Here is a 15,398-nt window from a genome sequence, read left to right as displayed (position 1 = left end):
CATGTTCATCTGCCAATAGGGGAAGCACCAAAAATGGGAAATTCATATGGATTGGTGATTTGTGCTTCAAATAGGTTTTAATAATGGGTCATATTGAAATTCAGACCCAATCCAATGTTTGTTACCGATTACACCAGGAATAACGTTGGATTTCACCAGGCCAGTACTTACCTGGTGTATTGATATTATTAGACTGCGGGGGTAAAGGGACTTTTCAGTCCTATCCCAGCAGGATAAACAAGGTATAGGTATTCTATTCTATTATTTTATCAATTCCCCTTGATGTCCTCATAGGGCCGTCAACTCGATGTTCGAGGGCAACCAGCAGCACGACGCGCACGAGTTGTACATCTTCCTCCTGGACAACCTGCGAGAGACCTCCAAGGACGTGTTCAAGTTCGCCTCCCAATATAACCTGACCGCCTCTCCCTCTTCCCCTCACTATCTCTCCCTGTCCTCCCCCTCCAGTCCGTCTCCCTCTTCCAGCTCGACCTGCGAGAGACCTCCAAGGACGTGTTCAAGTTCGCCTCCCAATATAACCTGACCGCCTCTCCCTCTTCCCCTCACTATCTCTCCCTATCCTCCCCCTCCAGTCCGTCTCCCTCTTCCAGCTCTGCGAATTCCCTTCTCACAACGGGCAGTAGCTCCTCCACGAAGAAGATCCAGGACAAGCTGAAGAAATCCATCAAGCGATTCCGCGCCAACAATTCGCAAGACTCGAAAAAGAATCTGATGACGGCCTCAACGAATAGTTTGAACAATGAGCGGCATTATGATAAGAACGGAGACGTGTTGGGAGGAGCGAGCGGGGCGCTGGCAGACTCCGGCGCCTGCTTTCTAGATATGAATAATATTACGGAGGATTTCCAGGTGAGTGATGTTAGAACTGCGAGGGAAATACAAATCAACTCTAAGTAATTAGAAGGTAAAAATGATTTTATCGCCTAAAATTTGAATTCTTAAGGTCCGTTTCCTTTTGTCGTGAGTTTCATCCTACACTTGTTTTATTTCAGGGCGTCTCTCCGGCGCCTGCTTTCTAGATATGAATAATATTACGGAGGATTTCCAGGTGAGTGATGTTAGAACTGCGAGGGAAATACAAATCAACTCAAAGTAATTAGAAGGTAAAAATCATGTGATTTTATCGCCTAAAATTTGAATTCTCAAGGTCCGTTTCCTTTTGTCGTGAGTTTCATCCTACACTTATTTTATTTCAGGGCGTCTCCATAATTCGTACCATATGCACCGAGTGTGAGACGGTGCGAGAGAGGAAGGAAGTGTTCTGTGATATCTGTGTGCCCATTAATGCAGATGAGTGCAGAGGTATGGGATATGCCAATGAGCGGGATCATGTCAATGACCTATACAGGTAAGCTATAGCTCATTAATGCAGATGAGTGCAGAGGTATGGGATATGCCAATGAGCGGGATCATGTTAATGACCTATACAGGTAAGCTATAGCCTATTAATGCAGATGAGTGCAGAGGTATGGGATATGCCAATGAGCGGGATCATGTCAATGACCTATACAGGTAAGCTCTAGCTCATTAATGCAGATGAGTGCAGAGGTATGGGATATGCCAATGAGCGGGATCATGTCAATGACCTATACAGGTAAGCTCTATCTCATTAATGCAGATGAGTGCAGGGGTATGGGATATGCCAATGAGCGGGATCATGTCAATGACCTATAGCTTACCTGTATAGGTCATTAACATGATCCCGCTCATTGGCATATCCCATACTCCTACACTCACCTGCATTAATGAACTATAGCTTACCTGTATAGGTCATTGACATGATCCCGCTCATTGGCATATCCCATACTCCTACACTCACCTGCATTAATGAACTATAGCTTACCTGTATAGGTCATTGACATGATCCCGCTCATTGGCATATCCCATACTCCTACACTCACCTGCATTAATGAACTATAGCTTACCTGTATAGGTCATTGACATGATCCCGCTCATTGGCATATCCCATACCTCTGCACTCATCTGCATTAATGGGCACACAGATATCACAGAACACTTCCTTCCTCTCTCGCACCGTCTCACACTCGGTGCATATGGTACGAATTATGGAGACGCCCTGAAATAAAATAAGTGTAGGATGAAACTCACGACAAAAGGAAACGGACCTTGAGAATTCAAATTTTAGGCGATAAAATCACATGATTTTTACCTTCTAATTACTTTGAGTTGATTTGTATTTCCCTCGCAGTTCTAACATCACTCACCTGGAAATCCTCCGTAATATTATTCATATCTAGAAAGCAGGCGCCGGAGTCTGCCAGCGCCCCGCTCGCTCCTCCCAACACGTCTCCGTTCTTATCATAATGCCGCTCATTGTTCAAACTATTCGTTGAGGCCGTCATCAGATTCTTTTTCGAGTCTTGCGAATTGTTGGCGCGGAATCGCTTGATGGATTTCTTCAGCTTGTCCTGGATCTTCTTCGTGGAGGAGCTACTGCCCGTTGTGAGAAGGGAATTCGCAGAGCTGGAAGAGGGAGACGGACTGGAGGGGGAGGATAGGGAGAGATAGTGAGGGGAAGAGGGAGAGGCGGTCAGGTTATATTGGGAGGCGAACTTGAACACGTCCTTGGAGGTCTCTCGCAGGTTGTCCAGGAGGAAGATGTACAACTCGTGCGCGTCGTGCTGCTGGTTGCCCTCGAACATCGAGTTGACGGCCCTATGAGGACATCAAGGGGAATTGATAAAATAATAGAATAGAATACCTATACCTTGTTTATCCTGCTGGGATAGGACTGAAAAGTCCCTTTACCCCCGCAGTCTAATAATATCAATACACCAGGTAAGTACTGGCCTGGTGAAATCCAACGTTATTCCTGGTGTAATCGGTAATAACAAACATTGGTTCAGAGGCCAATGAAATGCAAGTTTAACATGAAAGCTGTAAATAAAAGAGAGATTTGACAAAGAACAACAAATATCATCACCCTTTACCCCCGCAGTCTAATAATATCAATACACCAGGTAAGTACTGGCCTGGTGAAATCCAACGTTATTCCTGGTGTAATCGGTAACAAACATTGGTTCAAAGGCTAATGAAATGCAAGTTTAACATGAAAGCTGTAAATAAAAGAGAGATTAGACAAAGAACAACAAAGATCTCATCGCATCGTCTTGAAATCGAAAAGGAGGATGGGATAGGTGAAAGGCAACTGTTCCGCGAGCGAACCTTATCATGTTAAGGATAAAGTCAGCTCCGGACGGGAATCGAACCCGTGACCTTGAACTTAGAAAGCTGGCTGGAAACTTACCTGAGGGATTGCATAAACTTGGTAGGGTGCACAGGATCAGGCACGGAGTTGCTGGGGATTTCGTTTCGTCTCAGATCTTCGTAGACCTCGTGCAGTTGAGACGTGCATTGCATTTTGGCTTCGGGTATGAAAGAGGGTTCTCGGCTCCACATTTTATTTGACACCGTGTTGCCCAGTCGAGATAGTGAAGAGGATTTGCCCTGTTAAGAGGGAATAATGTATTATTGAGCGAACAAAGAGTAAGTTTTAGAGGCTGTCAGTGTTAGGGTTCTCGGCTCCACATTTTGTTTGAGACCTGTTGAGACGTGCATTGCATTTTGGCTTCGGGTATGAAAGAGGGTTCTCGGCTCCACATTTTATTTGACACCGTGTTGCCCAGTCGAGACAATGAAGAGGATTTGCCCTGTTAAGAGGGAATAATGTATTATTGAGCGAACAAAGATTAAGTGTTAGGCTGTCAGTGTTAGGGTTCTCGGCTCCACATTTTGTTTGAGACTGTGTTGCCCAGTCGAGACAATGAAAAGGATTTACCCTGTAAGGAGGGAATAATTCATTATTAAGTGAACAAAGAGAGTGGCAAGTTTTAGGTTGGTTAGATTGGTTCTGTATGATAAGCAAGTGCCTTGCCACTGAACTAACCGTGCCCCCTATGGTTATTGCCAACTCTAACTTGTGCCTACTTATTTGACGTTCTCATGGGAACTTTCTCCTGGTTTTCACAGTCGAGACCTCTCAAAAAATCTTGACAAACTCACCTTCATGTTAGCAATAGCAAACATTGCATTCATCCCAATGAGAAGTCAAGAGTCGAGACAATGAAAAGGATTTACCCTGTAAGGAGGGAATAATTCATTATTAAGTGAACAAAGAGAGTGGCAAGTTTTAGGTTGGTTCTGTATGATAAGCAAGTGCCTTGCCACTGAACTAACCGTGCCCCCTATGGTTATTGCCAACCTTAACTTGTGCCTACTTATTTGACGTTCTCATGGGAACTTTCTCCTGGTTTTCACAGTCGAGACCTCTCAAAAAAATCTTGGCAAACTCACCTTCATGTTAGCAAGGAAGGTGTTAGCGATAGCAAACATTGCATCCATCCCAATAAGAAGTCAAATTTCTTGGCAAAAACTCACCTTCATCATCTTGGTGTGACTGGTGACCACGTTGATGTCGTTCACGAGGTGGTGCAGATTGTGCAGAAAGGAGGGAGCGAAGCGCAGCGTGTACAGCACCGAGTTGAGGAAACAAGTGTTGCCCAGATTGCACAGGGTGGCGACGGGAGGGGAGAGGTCAAGCGCAGCGTGTACAGCACCGAGTTGAGGAAACAAGTGTTGCCCAGATTGCACAGGGTGGCGACGGGAGGGGAGAGGTCGGAGGAGGAGGCGGAGGGGGGAGGAGGGGAAGAGTAGAGGTCGTCCACCCCCGAGCAGGGCGAGGGAGAGTCTGGCCCGCGCAGGTTGCAGCCATTGACACCCCCTGAGTAGAAATCTGCGGATGAGAGAGGGAACAGTTTTAGTATAGGCCTGATGGAATCAGTCATCTGTGTCCTATAGCACCAAAGGAAAAGTAAAATCGTTCCATATTTTGACCTAATTCATCCAAATTCAAAATCCTACACATTTGTTAGCAAACCTCTGTGGCCAAGTGATCGAGAGCACTGACTCTCTACTCGGAGATGCTGGGTTCGAATCCTACCAGGCTAAGTAGGTTTTTGAGCTAATCTACTTAGCTTGGAAGTTGGAAGGTAGTATGCCTGTTGGTAAGCACAATGACCCCGGTTCGATTGCCGCCCGGGCAGATTTTATCCTAATGGGATAATGTTTGTTCTCGGAATGTCTGGCTTCCTCCTATCCTTTCTTCCTTCTCTCTCTGATTTCGGTACAATAAAACCTTTCCTTCTGTCAAACCTCTTCAATGATGTCCTATAGCACCAAAGGAAAAGTAAAATCGTTCCATATTTTGACCTAATTCATCCAAATTCAAAATCCTACACATTTGTTAGCAAATCTCTGTGGCCAAGTGATCAAGAGTACTGACTCTCTACTCGGAGATGCTGGGTTCGAATCCTACCAGGCTAGGTCATTGAGCTAACCTACTTAACTTGGAAGGTAGTATGCCTGTTTGTAAGCACAATGACGCCGGTTCGACTGCCGCCCGGGCAGATTTTATCCTAATGGGATAATGTTCGTTCTCGGAATGTCTGGCTTCCTCCTATCCTTTCTTCCTTCTCTCTCTGATTTCGGTATGATAAGACCTTACCCTCTGTCAAACCTCTTCAAAGAAGAAAAAAAAAAAAGACTGGCTTCCTCCTATCCTTTCTTCCTTCTCTCTCTGATTTCGGTACAATAAAACCTTTCCTTCTGTCAAACCTCTTCAATGAAAAAAAAGATAGAAACAAGTGTCTCACCTGTTTCCATATAATTATTTAGATATACAGGGGTGGATGTGACGACCTTGTAGTCCAACGCGTTTGATACAACGTGTCGGGAGAGACGCGCTTTTTTTCGAGGGTGATTGAGGCGGCTTGCTTCATCTGAATCCTCGGATAATACAGTCATGATTCCTGTACCTGAAATAAAACCAGATAAGTTGTCTTAGTCAACAGAATAAATAATAAACGTAGATTTTACTAAGTATTATTATTTTTTTTCTGTAGGACACTTTAACTCTAGTTACAGGTAGTAGTAGGTCATTTGCACAGACTCTTCAGGTGAACTAGAGCATGTTGAACATGCTTTTTTTCGAGGGTGATTGAGGCGGCTTGCTTCATCTGAATCCTCGGATAATACAGTCATGATTCCTGTACCTGAAATAAAACCAGGTAAGTTGTCTTAGTCAAGAGAATAAATAATAAACGTAGATTTTATTAAGTATTATTATTATTATTATTATTTTTCTGTAGGTCATTTGCACAGACTCTTCAGGTGGACTAGAGCATGTTGAACAATTTGATAGCTTAAAGATAGCTGATGAGGGAGTCAATACTCTTCAGACTGTTGGTCAGTGCCAAATTTAACTGAATTGAGAAAATTGATTTCACTCTATCTGCATAGTCGGTATTTGTCAGGCCTTCATGACAACCCAAAGAAGAAGAAAAATGGATTGAATATAATTAAACATAAATGTGTCACAAATGGCCTTATCAGAGTTTAAAAAAAAAGTTCAGCCAGCAGCAATAGTACATTGAATCCACCATAGATAACTGAAGTTAAGCAATGTTGTAGATGGTTAGTACGAGGATGGCTGACCATCTGGGCGATTGAATGCTGCTGGCTTTTCCCAACCCCACTCAGGCTGGATGGGGTTAATTTGAGCAAAGTGGACATCTTGTCAAAAAATGAAGGGTAAAACCTTAATGGTTTCTTTCTAATATTAGGCCTAGGCCTACACAAAGCCATACACAACAATGACAAGTTAAATAAAAAAAGTAAAAATGCACTGTTCTAAAATACTTGTGAAATAAGAAATTTGTTCTGAGATTTCTGAGAATTTGTGTTCTCAAAAAAGGGGGTTATGCGTCAGAGCGTATTTATAAAAATAAAATTTATTTCGTAATTATTTTTAAATAATTCCAGAGGGCAAGAGACTTCGTTTGAATGACTTGAAATAAAAATAATATTATTGTAGATATTTTTAATACCTACTTTTAAAAATTATTACACTTTAAAAATAGGTAATGTAAGGGTGTCTTGATTTGTTAGAAGGGTCACTTCACTACACCTACTAAAATTAGATTTTACTTTCTAATAAAATTATCACAAAATTACGAAACTAATGGACAGTTGTGAGAACAATTTATTGCACTTGAATCAACAGAATGAGAAAATAAATAACGTTGAATAATTATTATTTTTAATTATTTCGTAAACAATATTTTCGTTAGGAGTAAGCAAGCTTCCAAGAGTTTTTGTAACTTGCTCCTCAAAATTAAGATTAAACATAAACACAAAACACTGTTAGGATTAGGTAGAGGTACCTACAGACCTACAACTACCAGCGAATTGCTCTGCGCCCTACGGTACCTACGGAATAGCGATTTGGTACCTACAGAACACTGGCAGGTGACACTTTAGTAGGAAATAGGTAGGATGGTATCTCTAGTGCTGGGTTCTACACACGAACACGATGTAGTAAGTATTTCCGTACTTGTCGTAGTATAGCAATTTGATAGAGGGAACTGTAACTGCTAAGGTCTTATCGTCCTGAAAGTGAAGAGGGAAGGAAGACAGGATGGGAGAAAGCCAGCCGTTTGGGAACGAACCTTATCTGTTTAGGATAAATTCCGCCCCGGGCGGGAATGGAACCCGTGACCTTGCGCTTACAAGGCTGGCGGGCTACCTTCCAAGCTAACTAGGCTGACAGAGCGACTTTAGTCTTTGGTTAGGTATGTTCAAAACAGCTGAAATTTTCCACATCTGCAACTTATTAAGGTGTACAAACTTCAAAATAGCTACCTATCTAAACCTCGACGTCGCGTCGACGACAAATCCACAGTGGCTTCAGTTTGGATCGTTCGCTCATTATCCACTGTTCTGTACCTCCTTGAGATACGGTTGGTTCCCTGTTTTTCTTTTCTTTTTTTTTACATCTTTTAAGTTGGTAGCACTGATTTTTCATGCGCAATGCGCAGTGCAAAAAACAACAACAAAAAATGAAAATGGCCGATAGACCACTACGATAGTACGATATTTTTTACTATGAATGAAGATCTTTTTTACAGTTTTTACAAGAATTACAAGTAGCAAGTTAATTCTAAAGCTAAATTGATTTGTTCTTTCGTTTCCTAGTTCGTTTGGTTGTGTCAACTTGATAATCGGATTGTTATTTGAGTAAGTATGAACGTTTTTGATCTTGCTGTCCTGGGTTGGGTCTTGACCTAGGAGAAATCTCGATTTCATTACAGGCCTTTTTCTGCCTTATTTTGAATTCAAATTAGCCTCACATCCCCGCTGTACCGTCAGAATATTCTAGTATAAAAAACTAGCAAAATACAATTTGGACGACGTGTTTTGGTCCACTTTACCTAACCTTGCTAATTACTACCCACCAGTTTCCTGGTTGTCAGGTTTCCGACAAATATACAGGCAGTGAAGGTAATAGAATCGGCCTGCACTAATATGGCCCTACCAACAGATACAATATTGTAGATAATGGTAGACAAAATCAACTTGTAGAGAAATTGTATTGTAGAGATTCTTAGATTCCTAAAAATTTCAAATCAGAAATTTATGAAATAACAGTTGTGAAAGTACAAGCATCTTTACATTTTTTGCCAGTATCACAGTTTTAATAAGGCTGAGGTCTGTAGGTTCATGTTTTTTAATACACGAAAATGCTCAGAGAATGTTTGAGCATTTTATACCTACAAGCATACTCAGATGTACTTACTTACTTTCCATGTCCACTTTGACCAATGATCGTGTCAGATACCTATTCCTCTCTCAGATGTACGGAGTAGTAATGTCAATTGGGCTATTCTGGAGAGTTACTTTGATGTACTTTCCACTTTAAAGTCATAGTTATCTGATTAGTCAAGTGTCAGATACAAACAGGAATTACCTAGTTGTTCAGTCCACAAATAACTTCTCATAATTTCAATTAGGTCCACCATTTGACACCTACCAACTTTAATTTTTATGTGTGAGGAATTCCAAAGTTTGGAGTGAGAGGTACATCATAAATTAACCCCTGTTAGATACGTACAAACATCATTAGCATATTTTTGATTCAATATTAGTCTATAATATTTTGGAATAATTGGAGATCATGTCATGAAATGTCTGAGTACTCTCCAAGAATGTTCATAAACTAATAATATTAAACCTTATTCTAGGAACCTAATGCAAATGATTTGGCTAAATTAATGACCTATTTTCAATTTAACATATGTAGATGTTTTTTTTTAAAGGTTCCATCCTCAAGTTTTACATATGATTAAATCTCATGAACTTTTTACCTAGTCCACTGAAGTAGGGAGGTACTCAATTTTTTATCAGCTGAATAATTGAGATAAGAGCATCATGCCAAACTCTCAATGAACTTGTCATAATTTTAATAAGTAGGTACTTGTCATACTCATCACATAGGTACTTATTGATAAATAACCATCACTCACTTGTAAGTTCCCTTGGTGAGCCAAGTACATAGCCAAGTACATTACACAGATGGGTATACCATTCATAAAAATTCAGTATGTTCCGAGAGTTACATTGAAAAATAATAAATGGAAACTTAACAAATTAAATAATTAAATCAAACTCCTCTACATCTCTATCTTTGTGGGTTTGATTCAGCATAGCCAGAGGTAGCCATGTGAGAAAGAGAAAACAGCTATTGAGTGCAGGCCGATTCTATTACCTTCACTGCCTGTATATTTGTCGGAAACCTGACAACCAGGAAACTGGTGGGTAGTAATTAGCAAGGTCAGGTAAAGTGGACCAAAACACGTCTTCCAAATTGTATTTTGCTAGTTTTTTATAGGTACTAGAATATTCTGACGGTACAGCGGGGATGTGAGGCTAATTTGAATTCAAAATAAGGCAGAAAAAGGCCTGTAATGAAATCGAGATTTCTCCTAGGTCAAGACCCAACCCAGGACAGCAAGATCAAAAACGTTCATACTTACTCAAATAACAATCCGATTATCAAGTTGACACAACCAAACGAACTAGGAAACGAAAGAACAAATCAATTTAGCTTTAGAATTAACTTGCAAATAACAATCCGATTATCAAGTTGACACAACCAAACGAACTAGGAAACGAAAGAACAAATCAATTTAGCTTTAGAATTAACTTGCTAGGTACTTGTAATTCTTGTAAAAACTGTAAAAAAGATCTTCATTCATAGTAAAAAATATCGTACTATCGTAGTGGTCTATCGGCCATTTTCATTTTTTGTTGTTGTTTTTTGCACTGCGCATTGCGCATGAAAAATCAGTGCTACCAACTAAAAGATGTAAAAAAAAAGAAAAAAAAAACAGGGAACCAACCGGATCTCAAGGAGGTACAGGGCAGTGAATAATGAGCGAACGATCCAAACTGAAGCCACTGTGGATTTGTCGTCGACGCGACGTCGAGGTTTAGATAGGTAGCTATTTTGAAGTTGTATGTACACCTTTACTATCGTAGTGGTCTATCGGCCATTTTCATTTTTTGTTGTTGTTTTTTGCACTGCGCATTGCGCATGAAAAATCAGTGCTACCAACTTAAAAGATGTAAAAAAAAAGAAAAGAAAAACAGGGAACCAACCGTATCTCAAGGAGGTACAGAACAGTGGATAATGAGCGAACGATCCAAACTGAAGCCACTGTGGATTTGTCGTCGACGCGACGTCGAGGTTTAGATAGGTAGCTATTTTGAAGTTTGTACACCTTAATAAGTTGCAGATGTGGAAAATTTCAGCTGTTTTGAACATACCTAACCAAAGACTAAAGTCGCTCTGTCAGCCTAGTTAGCTTGGAAGGTAGCCCGCCAGCCTTGTACGCGCTATGTCACGGGTTCCATTCCCGCCCGGGGCGGAATTTATCCTAAACAAATAAGGTTCGTTCTCGGAACGGCTGGCTTTCTCCCATCCTGTCTTCTTTCTAATTTCAGCTGTTTTGAACATACCTAACCAAAGACTAAAGTCGCTCTGTCAGCCTAGTTAGCTTGGAAGGTAGCCCGCCAGCCTTGTAAGCGCAAGGTCACGGGTTCCATTCCCGCCCGGGGCGGAATTTATCCTAAACAGATAAGGTTCGTTCCCAAACGGCTGGCTTTCTCCCATCCTGTCTTCCTTCCCTCTTCACTTTCAGGACGATAAGACCTTAGCAGTTACAGTTCCCTCTATCAAATTGCTATACTACGACAAGTACGGAAATACTTACTACATCGTGTTCGTGTGTAGAACCCAGCACTAGAGATACCATCCTACCTATTTCCTACTAAAGTGTCACCTGCCAGTGTTCTGTAAGAGGGAACTGTTAAGATAGTGTTTAGGTTCCCTTGGTATCTTCACTATCTTCTGCCAGTCCTATGTGACGTAATCAATCGTGGCTTGAATTTTGAGTGTTTTTTTTTAAGAAGAGTTCTTCAAAGTTTCAATGCCTGAATTGCCTGACAGTAAGAACTGTTCTTCAATGCCTGCCGGTAGGTATGAACTGAATTTAAAGTGTGTTTTTATTGAAGGTTTAGGTTCATGACTCATTTTTCACAATTTACAGCGATGTGAGTACCTAAGATTCCAAGGTACCCCTATGTATGTTTTTTTTTTTTTTTTATCGTCCCGATATCCGAAATCGAAGAAAGAAGGAGAACATGAGGATCATAGAAAATCAGTCTTTCCGAGAACAAACTTTGTGACAGATTTTCCCACCCAACCGGTGCTTCAAAGTCTGATCTAACATATAAAAAGGAATATTTGTTTGTTTGTGTGTTCGCACTTTATGCCTGGGGTGATTTTTCTTTGATTTTGCCAGGAATTGAACGCGCAACCACTGACTAGTTAGTAAGCCCAGTCTGAATAAATCTCGGATAATCTGGGTGGCCTAAAGTGACCCAATTGTTTTTTAACGTCAAACATAGCGCGTCGTACATTTGTCATGATTGTATTCAAATTGTAATAATTATTGTATCTCGAGAATAATTTCGTTTCACTTGAATTCACCAGCGGAAATCAAGTCCAGATTGAGTTCCACTTTTCACAGTCAGGGATGGGTTTAAGAATTTCATTAAACTTTTTGTAGTGACGTTAAACTCCATTTTTTAAGAGATTTCGTTAAACATTAAGCCTCGCCCATAGATTCCTTTGGACCAGGTGGAACAAGCCTAACTAAAGGAGGTGCCATACCAAGAATATATATATTTGTAGATCTGTCTGACGACAGGTTTCAACGCCACCTTCTCCAACTTTCACGGTCTTGCGCATGTCTTTTCATTTCTTCATAGCTTCTTCCTTTCAAAATATCCGTCAACATTCCAAATTTCTTTCTTTCTCTTGATACATCGTGTTCGTGTGTAGAACCCAGCACTAGAGATACCATCCTACCTATTTCCTACTAAAGTGTCACCTGCCAGTGTTCTGTAGGTACCAAATCGCTATTCCGTAGGTACCGTAGGGCGCAGAGCAATTCGCTGGTAGTTGTAGGTCTGTAGGTACCTCTAACCTAATCCTAATAGTGTTTTGTGTTTATGTTTAATCTTAATTTAGAGGAGCAAGTTACAAAAACTCTTGGAAGCGTGCTCCTAACTAAAATATTGTTTACGAAATACCTACCTAATTAAAAATAATTCAACGTTATTTATTTTCTCATTCTGTTGATTCAAGTGCAATAAATTGTTCTCACAACTGTCCATTAGTTTCGTAATTTTGTGATAATTTTATTAGAAAGTAAAATCTAATTTTAGTAGGTGTAGTGAAGTGACCCTTCTAACAAATCAAGACACCCTTACATTACCTATTTTTAAAGTGTAATAATTTTTAAAAGTAGGTATTAAAAATATCTACAATAATATTATTTTTATTTCAAGTCATTCAAACGAAGTCTCTTGCCCTCTGGAATTATTTAAAAATAATTACGAAATAAAATTTATTTTTAGAAATACGCTCTGACGCATAACCCCCCTTTTTGAGCACAAAAATTCTCAGAAATCTCAGAACAAATTTCTTATTTCTTATTTCATAAGTAGGTATTTTAGAACAGTGCATTTTTTATTTTCTTTCAAATATTGTGTAGTTTCATGTAATTACATTGTTCTGATTTCAACAAATTGTTCCATTTGGATTCGGTTTCAATGAACCCCGTTTATTGCATTTTGTGGACGCAGATTTTGGATAAATCCGGTCAGAGTTGCGCGTAAAATTATCCGGTTATCCCGAATATCCCGGTTTAAAAACTGAAGAATCCCGGTTTAAAAACGGTATCCCGGTTTAAAAACGGTTATCTCGAATATCCCGGTTTAAAAACAACTGAAGAATCAAAGTTTTCTTTTCGCATTGTGGTGCACCTATGTAGGTATTTACTATTTATAAGTGCAAGTGGAAAAGTGGATAGGTACCTATCTATGGATATTAAATTTATGGACAACCTTTTTCTTTGCAATAGGTACGTCAAAGTTACCTAAGTGTCTCCTAATATTAGGTATCAGAGAAAATAAAATGTGTTAATTTGGTGTTGGTGGATATTGGATCTTCTCTTGACCGACTGCCCGTCAATCGCCAATATTTCATGGACTCCAAAAGGATCTGAACCCTCAGCCTCTGGATTAGAAAGCTGAACCTGAGAGAATCAAAAGGAACAGAGACATTATGTAAAATAGGTACGTATAAGCTTGTTAAACAGCTAGTGTAAAATACCTATGTACGTATAAGCTTAGCAGCTATCGAATTCAAAACTATAGATTATAGAATAATTGATAAAAAATTGCCTATCTAACCTACCTGTTAGATAATTAGGTAGGTACGTACCGAAACTCAATATTTTGCAACCTATAGGTACCTACGTTTATAGACCGCTTCTGAAATGCAGGCGCCCTCCTTGTTAAGTACATAATTATAAAGGTACCTAAGTATGTATTAAATATCCTTAGCAATTACTTTCGTTGCTAAAAGTAGGTGCTCTCATACTCGCGTACATACTTTCCTACCTAGATGATCATTTATAAATCAGTCTTGGTTGGTATTATTTATAAATACCTAGTGTCCTCTGTCTGAACCATGCCAAGATCAGGCTCTGGTAATCCTAGTGATTACTGTTGATTACCCGGTACAATACTGCCGATCCTTTTCGTAGAAAATCAAAGTAATCAACATACCTATCCAGCCAAGGGTCATGGTCCACAGTCACACCTACCACCTACGACAATAGGCAATAAAGTCATACAGGCCAGGGGCTGAATGGGTTGCTAGCTTAGTGGTATAGGTAAGTGTTGGATTTGTTAATCTAGGGCGCTGATTAGTCAAATTCACATCATTTAAAGCAGGTACAACAGGTAGGGTAAACCTGGGGTAATGGAGAAGGTGGGAACTTTGGTCTTCGGAACTCAAGAGGTTTCATGTTCTCTGATCTGGTGCCTATGTTGAGTATAGGGGCAATGTTGTTTATGAACGTTTTTTTAGTTTCTATGACTAAGTAAAGTGTTTTTAAATTATTTCTAAATCTTTCCCATCTTCTGCTTTTTAAGGGGGTTTCCAGACGAAAACTGTTGTATTTCTGGTCCTAATTATTTTGGAACAATGGTTGTAGGTTCTTTTGAAGCGGACTTTAGTGCTTATTGAGTGACTTGTACTTCTCACTGAATTATGATTACGAGTTTAGGGGATACACCTCTAATTAGAGGTGTGTTAACCCCACTTTGCCCTATCACCGCGGATTCTCCACGTAGATCATTTCATTAGACAGAGGGAACTGTTAAGATAGTGTTGAGGTTCCCTTGGTATCTTCACTATCTTCTGCCAGTCCTATGTGACGTAATCAATCGTGGCTTGCATTTCGAGTGTTTTTTTCAAGAAGAGTTCTTCAAAGTTTTAATGCCTGACAGTAAGAACTGTTCTTCAATGCCTGCCAGTAGGTATGAACTGAATTTAAAGTGTGTGTTTGTATTGAAGGTTTAGGTTCATGACTCATTTTTCACAATTTACAGCGATGTGGGTACCTAAGATTCCAAGGTATAGGCACCTAGTGATGCAAATCAAATGGGTACCTCCTACCTCTAGATAGGTAAATATTGTAACCATTGAGATCGATTTCAAAGATTAATTTTTTCGATTTCACGAGAATAATATGAATAGTTTTTTTTTCGCGCCTGTCTTGTAAGCGTTAAATGGCGGGTTCGATTCCCACCCGGGCAGAACATCATATTTATCCTAAACAGATAAGGGTCTTTCTCGGCAGGATTTTTTTCTCCTTCCCTATCCTCCTTTTCTCTGCGACTTCGGGACGATAAGACCTCCGTTCTTATAGTTCCCTCTGTCAAAAACATCTGGGGAGGAAAAAGTTTTATAGGATGGTTTCTCATCACGTAAGGTAGGATTCTGGTGTCAATAAAGAAATGCCTTCATGATGTCTTTAATGCTGTTTTTGTAGACTTACTTAGTTACTTATTAGCTTATTACGATTTACGAGGTATACCAGTAC

General features: G+C 40.0%; 3 protein-coding genes across 6 annotated transcripts in view; 2 read left to right on the top strand and 1 right to left on the bottom strand.

The window, feature by feature from the left end:
- Nucleotides 1-5,871, bottom strand: part of LOC103510480 (ubiquitin carboxyl-terminal hydrolase 1) — a 17,338-nt gene extending 11,467 nt beyond the window's left edge. Inside the window, exons 1-6 of the mRNA XM_026824506.1 lie at nt 5,694-5,871; nt 4,662-4,774; nt 4,420-4,578; nt 3,290-3,489; nt 2,247-2,697; nt 1,947-2,098 (exon numbers count right to left, since the gene is read on the bottom strand). Of these exons, the coding sequence (XP_026680307.1) occupies nt 1,947-2,098; nt 2,247-2,697; nt 3,290-3,489; nt 4,420-4,578; nt 4,662-4,774; nt 5,694-5,844 (1,226 nt within the window). The 5' untranslated portion in view covers nt 5,845-5,871. The remainder of the gene's footprint in view (nt 1-1,946; nt 2,099-2,246; nt 2,698-3,289; nt 3,490-4,419; nt 4,579-4,661; nt 4,775-5,693) is intronic.
- LOC103510472 overlaps nt 1-15,398 on the top strand; it is a 40,616-nt gene that overhangs the window by 4,289 nt on the left and 20,929 nt on the right. The window contains exons 1-2 of one of the 4 annotated variants that reach the window (XM_026824512.1): nt 12,384-12,748; nt 13,368-13,581. The exons of 1 other annotated variant lie outside the window; for it this stretch is intronic. The gene's annotated coding sequence lies outside the window, so the exon portion shown is untranslated. Of the gene's footprint in view, nt 1-12,380; nt 13,582-15,398 lie in introns of those variants that run through there. 2 more of the 4 variants (XM_026824517.1, XM_008475140.3) reach the window with 2 other exon arrangements.
- Nucleotides 293-1,397, top strand: LOC103510470 (ubiquitin carboxyl-terminal hydrolase 1-like). Its single transcript, XM_026824510.1, has 3 exons — nt 293-445; nt 571-870; nt 1,218-1,397. Exons 1-3 carry the CDS (start codon nt 308-310, stop codon nt 1,371-1,373), a joined length of 594 nt encoding a protein of 197 aa, XP_026680311.1. The 5' UTR covers nt 293-307; the 3' UTR covers nt 1,374-1,397.

The sequence above is a fragment of the Diaphorina citri genome, unplaced genomic scaffold (assembly GCF_000475195.1).
Source record: "Diaphorina citri unplaced genomic scaffold, Diaci psyllid genome assembly version 1.1 scaffold603, whole genome shotgun sequence".
NCBI lineage: Eukaryota > Metazoa > Arthropoda > Insecta > Hemiptera > Psyllidae > Diaphorina > Diaphorina citri.
Note: the sequence above shows the minus strand (reverse complement) of the source record. Positions and strands in the feature narration are given on the sequence as shown.

Coding starts and splice junctions, on each gene's coding strand:
- LOC103510470 (XM_026824510.1), top strand. CDS start 308: ATGTTCGAGGGCAACCAGCAGCACGACGCGCACGAGTTGTACATCTTC. Junction 446..570: donor CTCCCTCTTCCCCTCACTAT/CTCTCCCTGTCC, acceptor TCCCCTCACTAT/CTCTCCCTATCCTCCCCCTC. Junction 871..1,217: donor ATATTACGGAGGATTTCCAG/GTGAGTGATGTT, acceptor ATTTTATTTCAG/GGCGTCTCCATAATTCGTAC.